Source organism: Kryptolebias marmoratus, linkage group LG17, assembly GCF_001649575.2.
Source record: "Kryptolebias marmoratus isolate JLee-2015 linkage group LG17, ASM164957v2, whole genome shotgun sequence".
Lineage (NCBI taxonomy): Eukaryota > Metazoa > Chordata > Actinopteri > Cyprinodontiformes > Rivulidae > Kryptolebias > Kryptolebias marmoratus.
Window position 1 is genome coordinate 9,125,700 of NC_051446.1, and position 20,968 is coordinate 9,146,667.

The 20,968-nt window shown below is 42.2% G+C and overlaps 3 protein-coding genes across 5 annotated transcripts in view; 1 reads left to right on the forward strand and 2 right to left on the reverse strand.

Annotated features, from left to right (window-relative positions):
* Nucleotides 1-1,050: 1,050 nt before the first annotated feature.
* On the reverse strand, nucleotides 1,051-12,613 carry narf (nuclear prelamin A recognition factor). Of its 2 annotated transcripts, none has more exons than XM_025005929.2 (12): nucleotides 12,441-12,613; nucleotides 11,663-11,743; nucleotides 11,492-11,557; nucleotides 11,179-11,307; nucleotides 10,923-11,055; nucleotides 10,568-10,702; nucleotides 9,578-9,696; nucleotides 6,702-6,831; nucleotides 5,034-5,106; nucleotides 4,710-4,847; nucleotides 3,378-3,535; nucleotides 1,051-3,271 (listed from the first exon to the last, which is right to left on the reverse strand). In XM_025005929.2, exons 2-12 carry the CDS (start codon nucleotides 11,720-11,722, stop codon nucleotides 3,024-3,026), a joined length of 1,389 nt encoding a protein of 462 aa, XP_024861697.1. In that variant the 5' UTR covers nucleotides 11,723-11,743; nucleotides 12,441-12,613; the 3' UTR covers nucleotides 1,051-3,023. The 2 variants fall into 2 exon arrangements, with proteins under 2 accessions (XP_024861697.1, XP_017271574.1); XM_017416085.3 differs by having other exon boundaries at nucleotides 1,052-3,271; nucleotides 12,302-12,613.
* Nucleotides 12,614-13,259: 646 nt separating this feature from the next.
* On the forward strand, nucleotides 13,260-18,267 carry LOC108235852 (cytochrome b-245 chaperone 1 homolog). The gene is made up of 6 exons (XM_017416105.3): nucleotides 13,260-13,413; nucleotides 15,180-15,267; nucleotides 15,403-15,444; nucleotides 15,523-15,693; nucleotides 15,785-15,929; nucleotides 17,232-18,267. The coding sequence occupies exons 2-6, from the start codon at nucleotides 15,180-15,182 to the stop codon at nucleotides 17,380-17,382; spliced, it is 597 nt and encodes a 198-aa protein (XP_017271594.1). The 5' UTR covers nucleotides 13,260-13,413; the 3' UTR covers nucleotides 17,383-18,267.
* Nucleotides 18,068-20,968, reverse strand: part of hexdc (hexosaminidase (glycosyl hydrolase family 20, catalytic domain) containing) — an 11,944-nt gene continuing 9,043 nt past the window's right edge. Inside the window, exons 11-12 of one of the 2 annotated variants that reach the window (XM_037980704.1) lie at nucleotides 20,047-20,136; nucleotides 18,068-19,899 (exon numbers count right to left, since the gene is read on the reverse strand). In XM_037980704.1, coding sequence (XP_037836632.1) covers nucleotides 19,728-19,899; nucleotides 20,047-20,136 — 262 coding nt within the window. In that variant the 3' untranslated portion in view covers nucleotides 18,068-19,727. The remainder of the gene's footprint in view (nucleotides 19,900-20,046; nucleotides 20,137-20,968) is intronic. The other variant, XM_017416095.3, reaches the window with a different exon arrangement.

The following is a 20,968-nucleotide window of genomic DNA, read 5'->3' on the forward strand; positions in this document are numbered from 1 at the left end:
AAGAACAGAGCGACACAGTTTAACAAATACGCTGAAAGGATCGTTTTCCCTTCAGTAAAGAAACAATATCCTTCATGTTGGATGTACAACCGTTACTTCTAGCCTCAGGGCTGGTGTAAAAAGAAAAACAAAAAGGTTGTTTTTGTTACAGGGTTCAAGTCGGATTCAATCCAAGACATCCTTTCTCCAAAACCATATCCCCACTTAGTGTGTAATAGTGTTAACTTTATGGCTAAGTTAACTTGTGATTGACATCTCATGTGCAACGTTAAATATATGCTGAACCTGCGAGGCTTGTTTTTTTTATTTTTTTTATTTAATTGGCACATTAGCACAATAAAAAGGTGCTGCTGCTAGATGTCACTCGGGGCTCTTGAATTTGTCGGAATGCATGCCAACGCCGAGCTGAGCCGAGAAGCGCATCTCGTTGTTGTTGAGCAACTTCTTCCAGCACGTTTATTCAGAAATTAAAGATGTTAGCGTGGTAGATGAACCAAAAGTTCGACAAAGTTCGTCTTTTACAGCACTGGTCAGAAGTTCATTCCGTGTCCCTAGAGCTGGGAATCGGCACTTGCGCGTCACCCGATCTCGATGGTTCTTCTCGCGAGTGGTGCACCCACGTGGAGGTGGCATCCTGTCACTTTTTCGTGGCCCAGGAGCACAAGGCTCGACCAGCAGGCACTTGTGGGCCAGTTATCCTGATGCATATGTTGTTTGATACGATACAAGTGTTTTGAATGAGCTTCCTCCGTAGCCTTGGAGATAAGGTGAGGAGCTCCGTCATCCCGGGTGGAGCTCAGAGTAGAGACGCTGCTCCTTCTCATCGAAAGGAGTCAGCTGAGGTGGTTCAGGCATCTGATTAGGACGCCTCCTGGACGCCTGTAGGTTCTTTGGAAGTGTCCAACTGGGAAGAGACCTCGGGGCAGACCCAGAACTCCCTGGAGGGCTTTTGTTTCCTCTCTAGACTGGGGACACCTTAGGATCCCCCAGGAGGAGCTGGAGAGTGTCTCTTGGGGAGAGGGAGGTCTGGGTTTCTGTTGCGTCTCAGCTTTAAAAGCTGGAACTTCACACTCTCTGCTTTTTGATTTGAGAAAGCTCCTTGGATCAGAAGCTACAGAACGGACATCCAGTTGTTTTTGTTTTGGATTTAACGTGTCCTGGATGACTTAAAATCTATACCAGCGTTTAATTAGGGGTTAGGGTTTTATAGTCAGAAACCACTGCATCTGTCTGTGGGAGCCAAGAGAAGGTCGGTTCATCGGGGGAATACAGAACGCAGTGATGAGTGAGGGAGGGATGAGGGAGCTCCGGTGACGAATCGAACTGCAGCATGGTAACGGGTGTCCAGTTCACGGAGGAGGGTTTTCTGAACATGCTTGACTATCAGATTGTTTTAAAGTAGCCCAATATTCCATTCACTTTGTGTGACGCGCCACAGTTGGCACAGTGTTCTTGGGTTTGAAAGCCTCACCTCGACTCCTCCAAACACATTCCTCGTCGTCGTGGTTAAACAGCTCAACCTTTGTCTCGTCTGACCATAAAACCGTTCTCCAGAAGGGATTTCACTTGTCCACGTGGGCAGCTGGAAATTTCTTTCTTGGTCGGCACCCTCTCAGTCCGTGGAGACGTGGACGGGGACACAGGTGTTCCAGTTCCTGGGTTGATCCAGGTCATTCTTACTAGTTTCCTCTCCCTTTTAGAGTATTTGTCAATTCCAAAAGGTGCTGCCAAACAGATCCGTCTCAGGCTGGGAAAGCAAAGCTACCAGCTGCAGTCGATCGTGATCACCATCAAGAAGTTATTAGACCTTGGTCTCGTCAAGTTAAAAGACAATACACAACCTTCAGCACCACTTATTAAGAGAGTGACGCTGTCGTGAATGCATGTAGAATTTAAGCCTGTTCGTATAGTTTTAGAGAAAACTCACAATAAATGTAAACTTCTGGACCCAATTCTTGTTCTTAAACATCACTGTGGTTGCCCATAATGAGCGGATGTAAACGTCTGGCTGCACCAATTCAGAAGGAAGTGTTTTTCGGTACTTATCCACACTTATTTTCTATACTTATTTCTTTTCAAGACCACACAGAAACACTGCTTACAAAGAGTGCTGCCTAACAAAGGTCAAAGAAAATGTTGCTGTCACACTTACCTGAGATTTAAGTTTATTTGGATCATCTTAATTTGTGGGTGAGCAAAAGCACAGATTTGTAAAAAAAAACCCCAAAAAAACAAAATTGATCAAACAGTCATTTGATCCTCAAGCGTAACCTTTTATCTGGAGGTTTAGACACGAAGGGTCGTCGTATTAACGACAAACATTGCGTCAAGATTCTTCACTAAAATGAGACAAAACATTTGTTGGACAGAATATTTTTCTTTTTGATTTTTTTTTTTAAATGTATGTTTGATCTTGTAAAATGAACAAATATACATAACTTAAAAAAAAATACATATTCGTGAAATAGGAAGAGACAAGTGATATAAATGAAATTCGCATGCGCTAACGATAATAATACCTTGATTCTCCAAACACACGGGTCCCAGGGCCTGTCGGGACAAGGGGCTGTTGCATAGTTAGCGTTGTGTTCGACAGGACAGAGCAGACAGCTTAACACAAAGGAGAACAGCAGCTTTCATAGTGGACGCACTTCACAACTCGACAAGCTCTCTGCGCATCGTATCAGTGCTCTATTGCTCTGTATGCTGATTTTGTTCGAATTTGCTACAGATGTTCTAACTGCTGGCACATCGTGTGACTTTGCAGCTCATTTATTTGTTTAGAAGCTATAGTTACAACTTATTAACGTGGCAGCTTCAGCCAGCAGAGATGGAAGTGTGTTTGTTGTGGATTCTGGTCCCTCAGGCCTCCTTTTGTTAAAAAAAGAGCACCCCCCTGTGGCCAAATGACCTATTTCTTTGTTTTCTGCATGGTCCACAGTTTGTCCGTCAGTGGTCCAGATTGACTCATGAGTGGGTCGGAACCACCCATGCTTGCCTCTATGAGTCCCCCATGAGTCCTCTCACCACTGCATGTGTGGGGGCTGTGTGTGGACCTGACTGTGAGTCCTGTACTCCGTGTGCAGCAGCTTGTGGGCCTCCAGCGAGTTCTGGCCCTGCAGCCAGTCCTCGTAGAGGGTTTTCAGGGCGGGGTTCAGCTCGGGCAGTCGGACCGGCAGGCTGCTGTAGACTTCCTCCATCTGCTGGACCAGAGCTTTATCTACCCGGCCTTCCGTCTCGCTCTCTGCCTGACCTCGGCCGCTCAAGCACCCTGATGGGGGAGACATGGGAGGAGAGGAAAAGGTCAACGTTGCTGCCGCTACTCTCAGATTCAAAAAGAGTCGACAACCAGCAACCGGGAAGTGAAGAGAGTTTACCTCCCGGGCAAGACAGGACCTCCACCAGCTGGTAGGGGACGTGCCCCTTTCTCATTCGATGCACCAGCGTCTGGATGTTCCGGAAACCGTAAACGGCAGCAAACTGCAGTAGCGTTTCGCCGTCCCGCTCCAGTGTCACTTCCTGGAAGTCCCGATTCCTGTGAACACGCAAACATTACGTCAGAGACCTGTTTTTCAGATGGAAGTCAATATTCAGTTTCAGGGTTTAAAAGATAAGGAGACATGATACTTTGGACTAGGCATGGGCCGATCACCGATTTCAAAGTATACCACAGTGTTAAGGAGTCACAGAGACACAAAAAGGTTTAAATGCCTTTTAACAAGACACCAAAGACAAAGCCCGAGCAGCACTCCATTTCTCCTACATGCTGCTCTGAGTGTTCCTTTAGGGGTGGGTATGATGGCCAACTGAGGAATGTTTATTTAAAATAAATATATAAATAAAATACATGGAGATTGCTTGTACAATTTATTCAGGGGACAACCCAGTCAGTAATGGCTTGTCTACCACAGAAACAACACCCATCTTGCTTTTCAAACACTGTTTTGAAACAAACATTGGCAACAAGCTACAAGAGTTAGCATGTTAGCAGTTAAAATATATACAACTACTGCAGGCTCACTATGGAGGCCAATACCTCAGCTCCCAACATTACAAAGAGCAGAACTGCAAAGTATTAATAGGTAATATAGACAAAATTACCATAAAATTGTAAATAAACTTGACATAAATTTGAACGAAACAGCCTGTTGCCTCCGGTGTTTTAGATGACACTATATTAAAATAAATCAAAACTTTAAATTTATTCTCAGTACTTGTGATTAAATGATCGATTCAGCCTTGATCCTAAATATTAAACAAAACTGTCGCTAATCACATATTGGTTGGAAATCTGACAGTGATTTTGAAAAAAATGGCCGTCGACCTGTTTTATTGTGTTCACTCAGTCCTCATATTTATATTTGTACATCAAATTAAAATACTTGCACATAAATATTTTGCTTAGTAATATTATACTTTTATACCTATAAAACAGTTATTAGGCGATATGTGGTAATATTTAGACAGAGAATGTAATTGAATCTTAGTTTTTAAATAAAAGCAAATAAATCATGTGATGCCTTTTTCTCCCCATTTTTGTTTTAATACTCAAACTCCAATACTCATCGCAGCAAAAATACAGGGGTATTTTTGCTCAAGGTTATCATGAAGTCAGAACCTTACACCGACCCGTGTCCACTTTGTTCTAAAACAATTCACAATAACGGTATAACATCTATGAGCTTATTTGATCTTAGCCCGTCTCTAACCTGAGGGTTTTGTATGTGATGTCCTGCACGTCCAGACCAAAGAGCTCTTTAGCAGCGTGTTTGAACACGTGCTCCAGGAAGCCTTCGGAGCCTCGACCGTTGTGCCTTACCAGCGCCACATCGCCACCATCTCCCAGCCTGGAAAATAAAAAAAAAATAAAATAAAAAAATCTAATTTACCTGCAGTCACTGAGTTTACGCATTAAATCTTCGAAGGCGCCGCATTCAGAATGATTTTAATTCCAAAGTAAATAAAATCAAACCAAATAAAAACCTATATCGGTCAGCGTTTGTATCAGTGTTTCAGGTTACGTCAGAACTCACATTTGGTCCAGTGGAACTGAGTCCAGCTCCTCCACGGACATCTTTCTTTGCTCCATCAGGTGATAAATCTCTCCTGAAAGGGAATCAAACTTAAATTTGAGCTGGGGCAATGAAATGAACGCCAAGAAAACAAAAAAAAAGGATTTTACTTTAACTTTCACAAGGAACTGGAAATGATTTGGAAATTTTCTCCTACAGTGTAAAGTTTTAGACAATTCAAGAAATTTGAAGGGATTTCGGTAAGCCCGGATCATAAAACCCCAGCCCTGAAAGCACGTGGACTTTCTGTTTCCTCGAACTGTACGACCATAAATGCCACCTCAAACTTTAATTTGTGAAAGAAAGAAAGAAAAAAAAAAGATGCAATGCTTGGAGACGGTGTGCTCCACCACAAAGACAGAACAAAACATCCAGGCTGTGGAATTGTGTGAGGTCGTATCAGTATTCCTGATAAAACTCGGTCCCGTTTCTGTGATGGCAGCATTAACACAGGAAAGCACAGCAGCCGTTTTTAGAGCGACACGTGCAGCCTTTAACACCACATCTTTTCCGGGGAGGTTGATGCATTTTCACCGGACCGTGTGAACCACATTCTGCACACGTGACAAAGGGTACAGGTCAGGGTGCAGCCCTCAGACCTGATACGTCCCCAAGAGATAACAGAGAAAGATTCGCAACAACAACAAACAATCTGTTTGTAAAAAAAAAAAAAAACTACAAGAACTAGGAGAGTGCAAACCTCCTCTAAGGCCACAGTGTTAGTAAAATAATAGCGCGATCTGGATCACCACTAAAATTTAATTAACTGGGTTTTATTTTTTGGAACAACCCCAACATTTCCTGACTATTCCATTCACATCTGTTCCATAGGTTTTTTATGTAATCTTGCTAACAGACAAACAAACCAACCAACAGAACAGCATAACCTGCTTGGTGGAGGTAACAAGGTTTTGACAGCAGGGTCACCTTGGACCTGGAACTTTAACCCCTCGTGACCTTGAAATCAATAGGGATCATGCTTGACCCATGAGGTGTCCAGCTGTGCCGTTTGACACTTGTATGTTGCACGTTTGCAGCGTTAGAGCACAGGATCGCCACCAAAATTAAAATACTTGTTTCTCATGACAACTCCGACGTTTCCCGAAAATGTCATCCAAATCTGTTCTTTAGTTTTGAAGTAATCTTGCTAACAGACGGACAGACAAAAGAGACAAAATAAGAAAAACTGGAGGGAGAGCTGAGCTTTGAGCACAGCTTCCTCTCAGCGTGTTTGCAGATTCCTTTCACCGCAGCGTTCCCAAAATAAAGGCGAAGACTGTGCTGCCGTGTGTGAGCTGCAGTCACAGACAGGTGGACTTAAACAACGTGGGGAAGTGCATCCTGTTGTGACAACCACAATCTTGTCACCTGACAGCTGGGCGTCTGTCCGCGACGTTTGGGTTTCTCACGACTTCTAATCAACTGGAAAAAACAAAAACAAAACCCTAACAATTTAGAGAGCAGGTCTAAGAGGCTTAAGGAAGAGGAAGTTTGGATAAAATGTAATCTAACCAGAATCCAGCATGTAGGAGAGATGCCGACATGCTGGGTGTGTGTGTGTCGGACTATAATGAGCATATTTAAAATGCCATCCCTGACAACTGTGTGTAAATGAACTGTTTATCTTACTGGAGGTGAGGACACAGTCGACGTCCCTGGTCTCCATTAGGCTGTTGTAAAACTCTTCTCTGACGGCCTCCAGCTTCTTATCGAAGCAGGGAGCCACCACCACGTGATAAAGCTTCTCTGGACTCAGCTTCTGTTCAAACACAGAGAGAGGAAAACAACTTTACTGCGGAGTCTTTCCTGTGTGTGTGTGTGTGTGTGTGTGTGTGTGGCAGACAGGACAGAAGTGAACGATATCAGCCTTAAACGGACATTTTGAGCTCTTTATATAGCGCACATCCGGAGAGAACACAGAAGTGATTCCGCTGAAAAACTGATGATCCAGTTAGGTCCGTTTCTGTGATACTGGACTCAGTATCTCCATCAGACTTCATTCACACGATGCCACTACTGATCTGACAACGGAGCTGTTGTTTTGTCACTAATATTCCACATCCAAGCGTTTTATTTAAACTTTAGGGTCATCTCTCTCAGGCTCAAATCACGCTGAAAGTGTCTGCAGTGCTTTTACTCATCCTGGATATGGACGTCATTAATGTGGAGTTTTTATGATTTATTAGAACTGCATACACTCACCTAAATCTTTTGATAAGTGGTGCTGAATGTTTTAGAATGTCATACCCAAAAAAAAAAAGCCAATTAACTTCTTGTTAGTGATCATGACTGACTGCAGCTGGTATTTTCTCCTTGTCAGCATAAACATAATTTGTTTGACCCATACTAGTATGTCCTCTTCAGATGAAAGGAAATTGGTCAGGATGATCAGGAACAAGGCTCAAGCCTGCCATCAACTGGAAGCTGCTGGAACACCAAAGTCCCTGCCCACAGGGAAGCAGGTTTTACATCACCATGGACTGAGAGGGTCCTGACCAAGAAAGAAGCTCCCCACCTGTTCTAAAAACACCTTCAAGCTCAGTGGCCAAGCCCAATGTGTTCTGGAGAGACACACATTGAGCTCTACAATTAGTGCTGGGCGATGTAACGATACATATCGTGGGGACGATAGAAAAAGTGTCTATCGTGATATATTTTCTTCTATCGTCTCTATCATTTCTATCATAATCGTATCAATGATTCATGTAAATATTTCATAACGTAGGCTACGACGAATGTATTAGTGTTGTCACTTTGCATACATTCAGTTTATATAAGTGATAAATAATAAGAAAAAATAAATATTTTGCGAAGAACCTCCGTTTTGCGACATGACGCTGCTTTACGTGTGGGTTTGCGACATGACGCTGCTTTACGTGTGGGTTTGCGACATGACGCTGCTTTACGTGTGGGTTTGCGACATGCTTTACGGCAGCGGCTTTCAGTGCGGCGCAGTGTTTTCACCATATTCTGTGACCCACCGTATGTGTCGGCATTTAAGTCATAAATGCTGAAAGATGGAGACGCGTGAAGCATCAAACTCGGGGTCGCAAAAAGTAGAGACAGCTAGATAAAAAAAATTGTCGTGTGTGGTCAACTTGATACGGGCATTTACCAAAATAATAACGGGGGTGTATGTATGTATATAAACCTGTATGCTTAGGTTTGAGCCTGAGTGGATTAATTAATCATTAATTCTATCCACCACCCTGGAAACACTGCACAGTACTCTCCCTCGCCCCCAAAAGCACCAGCTCTGCTGCAGCTGTTTGAATCTATTCGTGATAAATGGGAAGCTGGATGTTTGAAAGACCTAACCTGGAAAAATTTAAAGAAAACGCCATCAAAAGTCAGTTTGTTGACCGCATGTTACAGCATTCCCCCACAAATGTCCGCTCTGTGTTTGTGCCTTCTTTATTGCCTCTTACATCTAACATTAGTGAATGACAATCCTTTAGTATTAATAGCAAACTTGAGAGCAATCATGTTTTTCCCCCCACGTGCTATAATGCACCTGGCTCTACAGTAAAATGGTTTCAGGTTACAGCTTCCTCTTTCTAAGGTACATCAAAAGCAGCAGAACAACATCTGCAAAATGAGCTCCAGAATGCTGTGAAAAGTTACAGAACAGTGCAGTTATGGTGCTTACATGTGACTAAGCTCAGACTATTAAACATAATCTGATGCTTACAAACTCCTAATACAACCAAATATTAGCAGAAGCGGTCAGAACAAATGCTGTTTACATAACTTTACATACCATGAGTCTTATTCAAAGTCATTTCTTAATCACGGCTTATAGCTTAGTATTCCTTTGCATCTGAACACACCAGCTGTATTTAGTGTACAAGTGGTGAAAAGTAAAAAACATTGCTTTATTACCAGATAATCAGCTTGGTGACACATTGGGCCGAGAACTACAGAGATTTCAGGATTAGTTCTGATTTTCCACCACGGGGTTCTGTGAGGTCGTTACCTGTCATTATGCTACCTGCAGAGACAGAGATCTGCGTGATTTTGCTTTGGAGTATCAGAGAAATAAATGCTTGTTGAAGAGCCAAACTACCGGTCAGGATTGGTGCCACTTCAATAGCAGATTTCTGACGTCTTTGCGCAGTTTAAACATTTTTTTCTTACAGAATTTCAGATCATTACTTTTGTGTCAGATGATTTTCTTCTGCCCAGTTAGGGTAGACGCATTTTATAGCATGCGTTTCATGTGGAACATTATTGGTAATGAACTCCAGACGGACACAGTCTTTAGTGTGTAAATAACCAAAACAGCCGTCAACGCCAGGTAAGATGCTAACTGCTAATAACAGCTCCGCAGAACCCCACTTCAAAACAATCCAATCTATCCCTTTAAACCATGTTTCCAGCAGCATTAAATTCAGGATTAAATTCAATGATGATGACACACATTACTCTCAATTTGATCCGGGGAGCTTAAACCACACACTGAAAACATGCTGCACCTTTGACAGAACTGTGTGATGTCAGCTCACCTGCTGTTTACAGAAGTAATCTTTGACCCAACAGCCCATGATCTGCTGAGGAGACCTGGCTGTGCAGATATGAGGAGTGACCAAACTGCCCAGGACGCGTTCCGAGTAGCGAATCCAACCTGCACGTAAACACAGGAGAAACAATTCATGAAGTCAAATTAATCCACAAACAAAACAAAATCTCGGTTGCCCGTTTCTGTGTTTATTTTTCTTTCACAGCATTACATTATCAGGTAAAACCCAAGGCTGACAAACATTTAGCTACATCCTTAACAACATGTGCGTTGGTTCTGTAACAAAACAACCAGAACAAGTAATGCACGTGGAAATAATAAAAGTACAATTCAACAAATTCCTTGTATTTAATCCTCTCCAGGATTGTTTTGGAATGACCAAAATGGACAGGATTAGAAATGAGAATATCAGAGGGGTCAGCTCAGGATGAGCGGTTTGAAGACAAAGTTAGAGAGTCTGAGCTGGTTTGGACATGTGCAGAGGAGGGACGGTGGACAGACTGGACAAAGGGTGTTGAATATGGGGCTACCAGGGAGATGGAGAAGAGGAAGACCACAGAAGGAAGTTTATGGGTGTAGTGAAGACAGTTCGTGTGACAGAGGAGGACAGAGCGAGACGGAGGCAGATGATTGGCTGTGGCGAGCCCTAAAGGGAGCAGTTGAAGGAAGAAGAAGAAGAAGAAGGGTTCTATCTGTGACGAAGGGAGTGGTGAAAGAAAAGCCGTCTATCTTTCCCCTCCAGCTCTGCACTAACATCTATATCTGTACTTCGACAAAAACTTCTGTCTCCCGCTTTTCAGCACACAGCATGCAACTTAAAGGAAAGGAAATGAACAAATAAATAAAAATAAAACAGCTGAAGAAAATACTGAAATAGAGAATGAATCAGTGTAAGAGAAGGGGATTTACAATCAAAAGAAAAACAAAAAACAAAACAAAAAAATCAAGCAAATAATAAAAGACTAGGATGGTTTACCTGGGCATGAGGAGGTGAACATGGGTAAGGCATGGGAGTCGTGGTGCCTCCTGCGGTATCTCTGAATAAACTCTTTCTGAGTCTCTAAGATGCTGAAGCCTGCTGCCAGTGTGGTGTCGAACACAAACTTTACTCCTGCAGGAAAAACCCATAAACCCGAGGTCTAAGAGAAGCAGCATGGATATGCATTTCATACACGCATTGCTAAAAAAAATCCCCAATATTTATTGTATTTTTTCATAGTAAAATTAAAGTGACTGAAATAGGAAAGTTTTGGGTTAAATAAATCCAAAAGTCTCCTGGAACAAAAGTAAGTATTAAAGCAGATTTCACATAAAAACTTCAGTGACCTCACCCAAGCGCTTGAGGAAGCTGCAAAGTTTTTGTGCAGCTTCGGTGACATCCAAGCTGAACTTGACGGCAAAGAAAGGCAGCGACTGGGGACACAAAGACGCCACGAGCACCTTGTGTTTTGAGGCGTCACACCTCTGACGCAAATGGGGGAAAAAAAAGAAGGAAAAAAAGCGGCAATGTGAGCTGTTATCCTTAGCCTTAGCGTAACACAATACTGGCTCTGTCAGATTCCCGACGCCGCTTCGCGTGCCGTGTACCTTGTTCAGGGCCAGAATCCGCTCCACTTCCTCCAGGTTCTGCTCCGAGATCTTCAGGGTGTCCTCCTCTGAGAGGCAGCCATCGCAGGAGAGACATGAACTCAGCAGCAGCTGGGATCCTTCAGTTATCTTAAAGGGAGAGATCGTCTCAAAATGACTAATCACCCTTTCCTTTGTTTGCAATCTGAACAATACTGCTCCGTAACACTTAACTGACTCAAGACACACAGAAACAGCAGAGGTATCCTGACTCGATGAGGACTGTTTCGACCAAACCAATCAATAACAACACTGCTTAGTAAGCAGACATTACCTGGCCGTTGACTTCCTCGGCCTCTGTGGTCGATATGGCGCCATCCTCGGTCTGTTTCTTGTTGCACTGCGAAGATCCCAGATTCAGCTCAGAAACGAGAAAAGCATCCCCCCCCCCCCCCCAAGAAAAAAAAAAACAAAAAACGCTGACTCATTTGAGCAATCTCAGTACCTGTTTGGTGCAATTCTCACACTTGTCCTTGCGCTTTGCTATCTTGACCTCTGACATCATGTTTCGGCGGCTGTCTTTGAGCTGAGGGGTGAGACAGAGAGGGACAGAGGACAGCAGCCTTAGCGTCTCCGTGTTGATCATTTCCCTCAGAGCTTGCAGCGACAGGATGACTGTGCACACAGCCTCCTCCTCCTCCAGCTGCTGTTGTTGTTGTGTCAGCTCCACCCTCCCCTGAATGTCCCTGCCGTCCTATCATAAGCAGCCAGCTTATCAGAGACACAACAGTCTTCTAACCCTGGGAAACTCAACAGTGAGCCTTAACTGCTATCCTTCATGTCATGCCTTGTTTTAATTATATACACAGCTGCAACAAAACAGCTATGAAGTGGTTATAACAATATAATGAAGCCAAATATGGAAGTCCTTATTGCTCCTTTATTTGGGACAACAGTAGCTAAAACGTCAATACGTGTAATGTTAATTATGTTCATTTCATTTTAGCTACTGTATCCAGTTTCAATACGCTAGCATAGAGACCGTTTTGTTCCGATACTCAAAAGTCGGCTTTAAATACCTCGGTGCGTGTGTTGGCTTAACCCAGTGTCAATACAACATGGCTGAATTGTGTAGGTAACTCACCGGACGGTTTGCCACTTCACTGGTTTTCAGGACAAAGACATGTCAAACAGCAGAGGACAGAGAGGAGCAGGAAAACGGAAGCGCTCAGAGCTAACACCGCTCAGCAGGTGAACTCTGTCGTTGTGCTGTAGGTTTTTACCTTCAGCTCTCCCTGTGGACGGCGTCACAGTCACTAATGGCTACTGGTTCTGTAGTTACTTTATAATATCAAACCTGCTGACCGACAGGACTTCTTCTGTCCCCGCCATTCTTGTCTACGAACAGCTAGCTGCATTGTATACCCGGTGCTTCTGGAGCGCATGCGCAAACAGCAAAGTGGTTTGTTCCGGAAGCTTTGATTTGAGTATTTCAAAATAAAAGTGAAAAAGTAGTTATCTCTGCAGGGATTTAAAAAGTCCAAATTTATCATGGTATATAGTTCTGTCGTCCCTCATTTCTTTATTTTTTTCCAGACATTTTTGTAATGTTTTTGTAATCTTTTGAAAATAAATGAAAAAGCACCAAAACCTCGAAGAAAAACCTTCAGAAAGCCTGCGAAACTAGTCAGTAATGTCACTTTCTTTTAGCACAGCACTGCCTTTTATACAAATACTGTAAATGTGACAAAGCAAGAGAGATGTAAAAAATTATTCAACAGTCTTGAGTCACCACTATTCTTTTTATATTTTGGATCCACTGCAGCAAATCTTTGGATTGTTAAAAATGATTGTCAGGCGTTCTGAGGGAATTTAGTTTTCTATTTTTTTATGAAACATTTTATATTTTCATTCTTTATTCTGCTTTTCTTGAGCCTGGCCATTTTCTCAGGCTTTATTATTATTTGTACGCTCCTTGACAGAGACCTATGAATCATTTAAGACTATTATGAAAGTGAAGCGGGAGAATGAAACCTGACAGGGTTTTGGGCTTTTATTTTGAAGAGAAGCTGTAACCGAACCCAACCAATCAGGGCTCAAGGATTCAGGAAGGAAGTATCACCCATTCAAGTCAGTTAGTTGTTGCAACAACATGAATAGAACTTCCTTGTAATTTATTGGAAGTGTTTCCTCGTGCAGATATTTTTTGTTTAACTTAATAGGAGGAAGGTTCACGGAAAGAACGAAGATTTTAAGGTAAGCTACACAAAATATGAAGTTATTGATTGAAAATCCTCTTCATTACAGCATCATTTGTGTGTGTGTGTGTGTGTGTGTGTGTGGACAGGTTTGTCCACATCCAGCCATACTCATCAAAACAAGATCATCTTAGTCTTTAGTCTTAGGATTTTAGATCCAGTTAAAGAATCAAACCATCTAGTAGTAAACAAAATAGGCATAGAGACAAAAATGTTGATATTTTAACTTGTAGGTTATTAAGCAACGTGAGCTGATCAGTGGACTGGAACATGTTAAAGAATGTTTTGTTTTGTTGTTCTCACCTGAATTAAAACTGAGATCTTAAGTTATCGCCCCCATTAAAAAACACAACAGTTATATTTTAAAAGCAGCCCAAATAAGCAACATTTGCCACATGTTGACCAATTCGCTTCTCAACCGAAGATCGCTCCCAGATAAGGAAGGAAGGGAGAGTGATTTGCATGGGAGTCTAGCCTTTTTAAATTTTGGGACTCTATGCTTTTCAGTTTGACATGATGCTGCCACCACCATGCTTCCTGTGGGGAAGGTGTACTCAACATGATGAGAGGTGTTTGAACCAGATGGTGTTATCCTCGATGGCCAAAAAGTCAAATTTGAGTCTCTGTGGGGTGTTCAGAGTTTGGGATATTTTAAAACCAACTTTGTCTCTGACCTGTGTGGAGAGTCTCCTTGGTCAGTGGTAGACATTTCTACTTAGAGGTGTTGAACAGCGGTTAGCAGTGTAGCACACAGAAGGTCGCAAGATCGCCCTTCGGCCTTTCTGTGTGGAGTTTACACGTTCTCTCCGTGTACGTCTGGGTTTTCTCCAGGTACTTCGGTTTCCTCCCACAGACCAAAAACATCCATGTTAGGTCGACTGGTAACCCTAAATATAAATTGTCCCTAGATGTGAGTGAGAGCATGAATGGTTGTTTGTCTCTTTGTGTCCCTGTGATGGACTTGCGACCTGTCCCGGGTGTCCCCCGCCTCTCGCACAGGGACTGCTGGAGATAAATACCAGCTCCCCGCAACTCAAAGAGGAAAAAGTGGGTAAAGATAATGGAAGGATGGATGAACTGCTGTTGGTTCTTGGAGCTATCAGATCAGGTTATATATACTGAAATTATTAAACACTTGGATTGCTCACAAGTGGGTCTTTTTGAACTAATTATATGGCTTTTAAAGGGAATTGAGCCATCAAAACAAGGGGGTGAATACATATGCATATACCACTTTTCAGTTTTATAATTTAAACAAGTTTTTTTTTTTTTTACTCATTTAACTTAATTGATCCAAATTGCTTTTTGTCGAACGATTTATTTGCAAAATATAAATCACAGGACAGGTTTTCATAAAACTTTCAGAAAAGAAATTATTAAATGTACATCTACAACTGATTAATGTTTGGAGACAACCCAAGTCAAGATGGCTGCCACAGCCAACAAACCTTAGGAAACAAATATGTCTTTATGTCAGTCAAATTTACAGATATTGAGCAAATGTTTGATGTGGTAGTAGCTGAGAGTCATCCGTAATGCTTACTCCGAGCGTTGGGGATCTCGATTAACACGTCGAGTGAGATCTCACAGGATGTTATTTTTAAAGTTTGACCGAAGCAGCTACAACTCTGGCATTTCTCAGCATCAGAGGATTTCAGTCTTAAACTCTGGCATGAAAGGCGGTGGGCGACATGGATTCCCTTTTTGTGGAATGCTAAGCTTATAATTAGTGTTGATGCTTTCGTGTTTCGTGCTTTTGTTCAGATGGGATACATGACAGTAGAGGAGCACAGCTCCACTCTGCTTCACCTGAAGAGATCTCCAGGAATCCGCTCATGGTCTCTTCTTGTCGGTAAGTGAGGTTTTGGGTAAATGTTGTTTATACACATAGATATAAACCTCATAATCCACCCACAACATAACCAATAAAAGCATGCCTTTTTCCTGAACTACCTGCAGAATAATACACCTCCTGCTCCTATCGCAGGTATAACATCCGTTGGCCTGGCGGCTGCATACTACAGCTCAGGTATGGGGTTTCCTCAGCTGCTCGGTATTCTGTCAATTCCTTGATTTGGTTTCTCTCCGCATTGTGTGGATTCCACAGACAGCGTCCTGTGGAAGCTCTTCTACATCACGGGCTGCCTGTTTGTGGCCATCCAGAACATGGAGGAGTGGGAGGAGGCGGCGTTCGACAAAACCAAAAACCAGGTCCAGCTCAAGACCATCAGCTTGTACGCTTCGGTCCTGACGTTATGGAGGAAAGGGCACGAGAGAGGTTAGCAAAGCCACTAAGCGTTCCGCCAATGGTTTCCATTTGTGAGCGAGAGAGAGGAGCGCCGGAGTTTAATGTCTTCCCTTTCTTTCAGTTGTGCTGGACCTCAGGCAGCTGAGTGATGTCTGTGTCCAGGAAGAGAGGGTGCGTTATCTGGGGAAGGGTTTTCACGTGATGCTGCGGTCAGCTGCAGGCTTCTCCTACCCCCTGACTCAGAGCGCCACTCTGGGCGGACGCAGGTAGGCTTATCAGCAGCTTGGGCGTGCTTTCGCTGGAACTGGCGAACAGTTTTATTTTGTTCAATGAAGGTCTTTTTGACACCAGAGCATTTGCATTTCTTTAAGAAAGACAATGCCTAAATTTTAAGCTTTGCCACTCTTGAATTTGACTAAGATTGTTAATGATGAAAACTAAGTTAGTTTAAAATCTGAACAAAGGTTCTGATGTGTTTGGGATCACTGTCCTGTTGGAACACCTACAATAGCTGCGGATTTGAGGTGAAGTTAAATAATTTCTCCACTGTTCCATCTGTGTTGAGCATTGCAGCAGAACCGCGAGCAGTGAAACAGCCCACAGCATGATGCTACCACCACCATGCTTGACAGCTGGTACATTATTCTTAGGTTTGAAGGCCTCACTTTGATTCCTCTAGACATACTTTCTATCACTGTAGCCAAACAGCTCAGTCTTTGTCTCTCCTGAGCATCAAACGTTTCTCCAGAAGACATTTGGCTTGTTCATGTGGGCAGATCAAAGCAGGGGCGTCTTTCTTGGTCGGCACCAACATGGCGATGTAAAACTGGCGTCAGTGTGGACAGTCACACTGGTGTTCCAGCAGGGAGCTTTGGTGGTTCCTGGGGTTGTTCCTGAACATCCCAACCAAGTTCCTCCCGTCTGTGGGCGACACATGAATACTGGTCAAACAAATTCTTTTTATGCTGTCAAAGAGAAACTACCACCAGATCAAACATGATCTTTACCAAGAAGCTAATAGACCCTTGGCCTTGTCAAGTTAAGACATTCTAGACCCCTCAGTACCACTTATTAAAAGATTTAATGTCTGTATATATGAAACCCCAAATTAATCCCATTCATGTCACTCATGGGTGTATGTAAACCTTTGACCGCAGCTGTACATATTATGGTTGGATCGTTTCAATGATGATTTGAGATAAATTACCAGAAAAATATTGCCATTATTACACAGTCATTACTTGCCTTTGCACTGGTATAATGTAAGAAAACTAAATGGTAAATCAGGTTACATCAGTGAACCCTCTTGAATTGTTTGTAATGCAGAATGAGATGAGCAAGGATGGGGTGTATTGCCCAAGGGCACAATGGCTGAGATGGTGCTATGTGCTGAGGATTACTCCCAGCTTCTACCACACCAAATTTAAGCTCCATATATGTGGAATAGACTGAGTTATAACAACTTTTGGCTGAATTGGGTGGACTTTGAAACGTAATCAGTTGTAGATGTACAGATTATTTTGCACACATCCGATAGCCAACCTTTGTCTCCGGCTCCCCCCCTGTAGTGACGTGGAGGCCGTGGCCGCCCTGCTGAAACGCTTCCTGGGATTGGAGGAGCTGCAGCGACGCAGGCAGCAGGAGCACGAAGCAGAGTACGGGGAGGACGAGGAAGACTCCCCGGTCCACAGTACTGACTCAGATGATGAAGCAGACTGACAGTTTAACTCAGGGCTAATCGGGTCAAGACATTACGGCAACGGCAATGCAAGGCCATCACTGTGTGAAATGTTCTCCAACGTCTCTAATTGTGAGCATGTGCATAAAACCCCCTGGTCTCAACAAATTCTTGCCTTTTTTTTAAGTTTTCTCATTTATGAACATATACATATCATTTCCTTTACGAAAAAACAAACACCACGTCTAATTACTATTTGAGAGTACAATAGAGACTATAGACGTACTGTGCCTCCTTAATAAGTGTTTACCTTTGTGAGGAAAAGTGTTATATTCCCACAATTTTCGGGACCACCCAGCTCATAGCCAGCCTTGCATGTTTACTCATGTGCAACCTGATTGAATGCATGTGCAACCTGTATCCGGGCGCAAACTGTTCAAGTTCATTCAAGAGTAAATTGTGTGTGAAACTATGTGTCCTGTTGCTTTTGTGTATGTGTGTGTGCGCGTTCGTTTGTTTCTACATGTAATATTTGTGTGAACCAAAGTCTGAATCACAAGTAAATGCTTTGTGTCTTGGTCAAAAATTTTTTTTTTCCAATTGACAAATGTATTTGTAGCTGATGATTATTGCTTAAAAAAAAAATCATGATTTCTATTAATTGTTGGAATATTTTTATTTGATTGTTTCGATTATTTTCTTACATCTGCTGAACGCACATAAAGCTTTTTTTTTTTTTTTTTTAAGAAATCTTTTTCTTCTTTTGCAAGACTTACCTCTGTTTACCCACGCTCAAAGCTATCTGCAAATATCACATAAAAAGTAAAACATTTAACTCGTGTTAAAAATAGAGGTAATTAGTTGCAGAATTCTTCTGCAACTAGTAAGGTTCAATTTAAAAAAAAAAAAGAACGACTGAGTCCAAATAGGGAGAGTCATGGGAACAAGAAAACTCCACCCCTTTTAGGTTCAAGGAGTTTTACATATCAGGATATCATACAATCTGGATTTTTACCAGGTCCTAAAAATTTTAAATCTAACCTCAAGCGTGCAAAAACAAACAGATGCCACAATACCGTTTTCAAACAATAACAAAGCCAGAATAAAAAAACTAAGTCCATCCTATGATTCAGCAGCTTTTTTGAACCACTTTCAGCAGTACCATCTCTGAGTCATTGTTTTCCAATGTTGCTTCAATTCATCGATGTTTGCAGACATTAGTTTCTGCACAGCTCTCTTCAGGTCCCATCATATCATTTTAATCAGGTTGAGGTTGACTGGACCATTCCAACACCTTGATTCTTTTCTTTTTGAGCCGTTCTGTTGTAGATCAGCTGCTGTGTTTGGGATCATTGTTCTGTTGCATCATGACCCAGTTTGAGCCAATCTTCAGCTGTCAGACAGATGGTCTCACATTTGACTCTAGAATCCTTTGGCCTACAGAGGAATTCATGTTTGATTTATTGACAGCCAGGAGCCCAAACCATCAGCCCTCCACCACTGTGCTGACAGTTGATATGACTCGTTAGTGCTGGTATGATGTGTTTGGTTTTCACCAAACATAGAGCTGTGCATTACGGGTAAACATCTCTGCTTTGGTCTCATCTGTCTGTAGTTCTTGTTCCGGAACTTTTGTGGTTCATTCAGATCAAACTTTACAAACCAAAGTTGTGCTGACATGTTGTTTCAAGAGAGAAGAGTCTTTCTCCTGCAATTTTTCCAAATAAGCCGTACTTGTTCCGTTTTTTTTCTTTCTAATTGTCCTGTCATGACCTCCTAGTTTTGGTCTGTAGAGCCCGGGATGAAGCTCTGATTGTTTAGTAATTTCTCTGAGCACTGCACGGTCTGACCTCGGGTGGAATTTGAGACTGTCTTTAATGTTTTTTATTTGCAAATTCTCTCCCTCTTTCTCTGTAGAATGTCTGCAAATTGTTTAAAATGATCCTTTAACCCTTCCAAGATTGATGGGCAGCAACATTTGCTTTTCTAAGGTCATTGCTGATATCTTTCCACCTTTGGCCATTGTGCTAACACACACCTGTCTGCTCCAGAGCAGCAAACTGTCAGAACTCCTGCTTTTACTGAGGTGCTCACACTGATGAGGATCAGTTAATCATCACATCTGATCAGCAGCTTTTGACTGATACTGAAGCTCTTAAATCCTATAGAAGTAACATGGGTGGACTTACTGTAGCTTTTCCACACAGATTGAACATTTTGGCTTCATTTTCGTTTAAGAAACAACATGGTGGATTCTGTTCTGAGCTTTTTGTACACTTGAGGCTTAACTTGAAATATTATAGAACCTAATAAAGACCAGATCATTCTTATGATACATAAAACCCTAAAATTGAATAGGGGAAATGGACTTTCTTCTCTAAATATTTCATGGCACCATCTCCTTCACACAGGCTTGGATGTCTTTTGTTAAACACTGCAGAGGAGCCATCACGGGGCTGACATGTTCTTCTATCCACTCCTGAGCTGCAGAGTCTGGGTAAAGGTCCGCTATCTCTTTTCGCACTGCCTCCGCCTTCTTTTGTAGCATTTCCAGATACCTGAGATGTGACCAGATAGAGTGTCAGATATAAGCCAGACTGTCCGTTTTAAGAGAGCTGCATTTTTGCACTACAAATAATAAAACACGCATTTGTAAAAAAAGCAGCTATTTCATAGCAGTTCCAGCAAAAGAAATGAATCCTTACGCTGATGCCTGGCTGTGAATCTGCATGGAGATCAGCGGGTTTACGATCTTCCTCTGTTGATGGTAGGGGCTGAACCATCCTCTCACGTACCTTCAGCAGCACATCATCCAGTTAGTGAAAATGTTCAAGATCCAGTTTAAAAAAAAAATGCGGACAATTTTTGAACCTGCACACACTCAAGTCAAAGTTAGCTACTTTTTAAGCTTAGGGTTGCCTAAATAATTAAAATAGATGCACATAAAATCGCGGTTTGATACCACACACACACACAAAAAAAAGAAACAAATACCAAACACTGGGGTTTAGTTTTCTTTTAAACAGACAATAACTCTCCCAGTAGCAGAGGCAGAAAAACAAACCACCATTAGTACTGGGGAGGCTCTAAGGTAGCAGGTCATGTACAGGAAGGCTGGGTTTGCCCCCCAGATATCTTGAGTATAAAATTAAAAAAAAAAAATATATATATATATATATGAAAAATTCATATTGTGTATGTCTTATTCATCCAATCATTGTCCTACAGGCCATGTGTCAAACAAAGTTTGATAAACTCCAGAAGGGTTTCTCTCTCTTAGGTCAAGAAAACATTAAAAAAAACACAAGTTGAAGGTATAGCATTTCTTGAAAGAATCACCCACAACCTTTCATCTTATGTTGAGAAATGACAACGTTGTAGCTGTTTGGTCAAGCCCTGAAAATAATGTTATGTGTGATTTTATTCTATAATGGGAGATGTCACGCTCTGGCAGTGACGTGCGGTGAGGTTCATGGTTGGTGAGGCACTGAGAGTCAGATTTACAAATATATATAAATCCAAAAAGGTAGCTTATTCAATTGGCTACTGGTTATTTCATATCTCATCAGCGTTCTTCACACACACACACACTCTCTCTCTCTCTCTCTCTCTCTCTCCGTCTCTCAC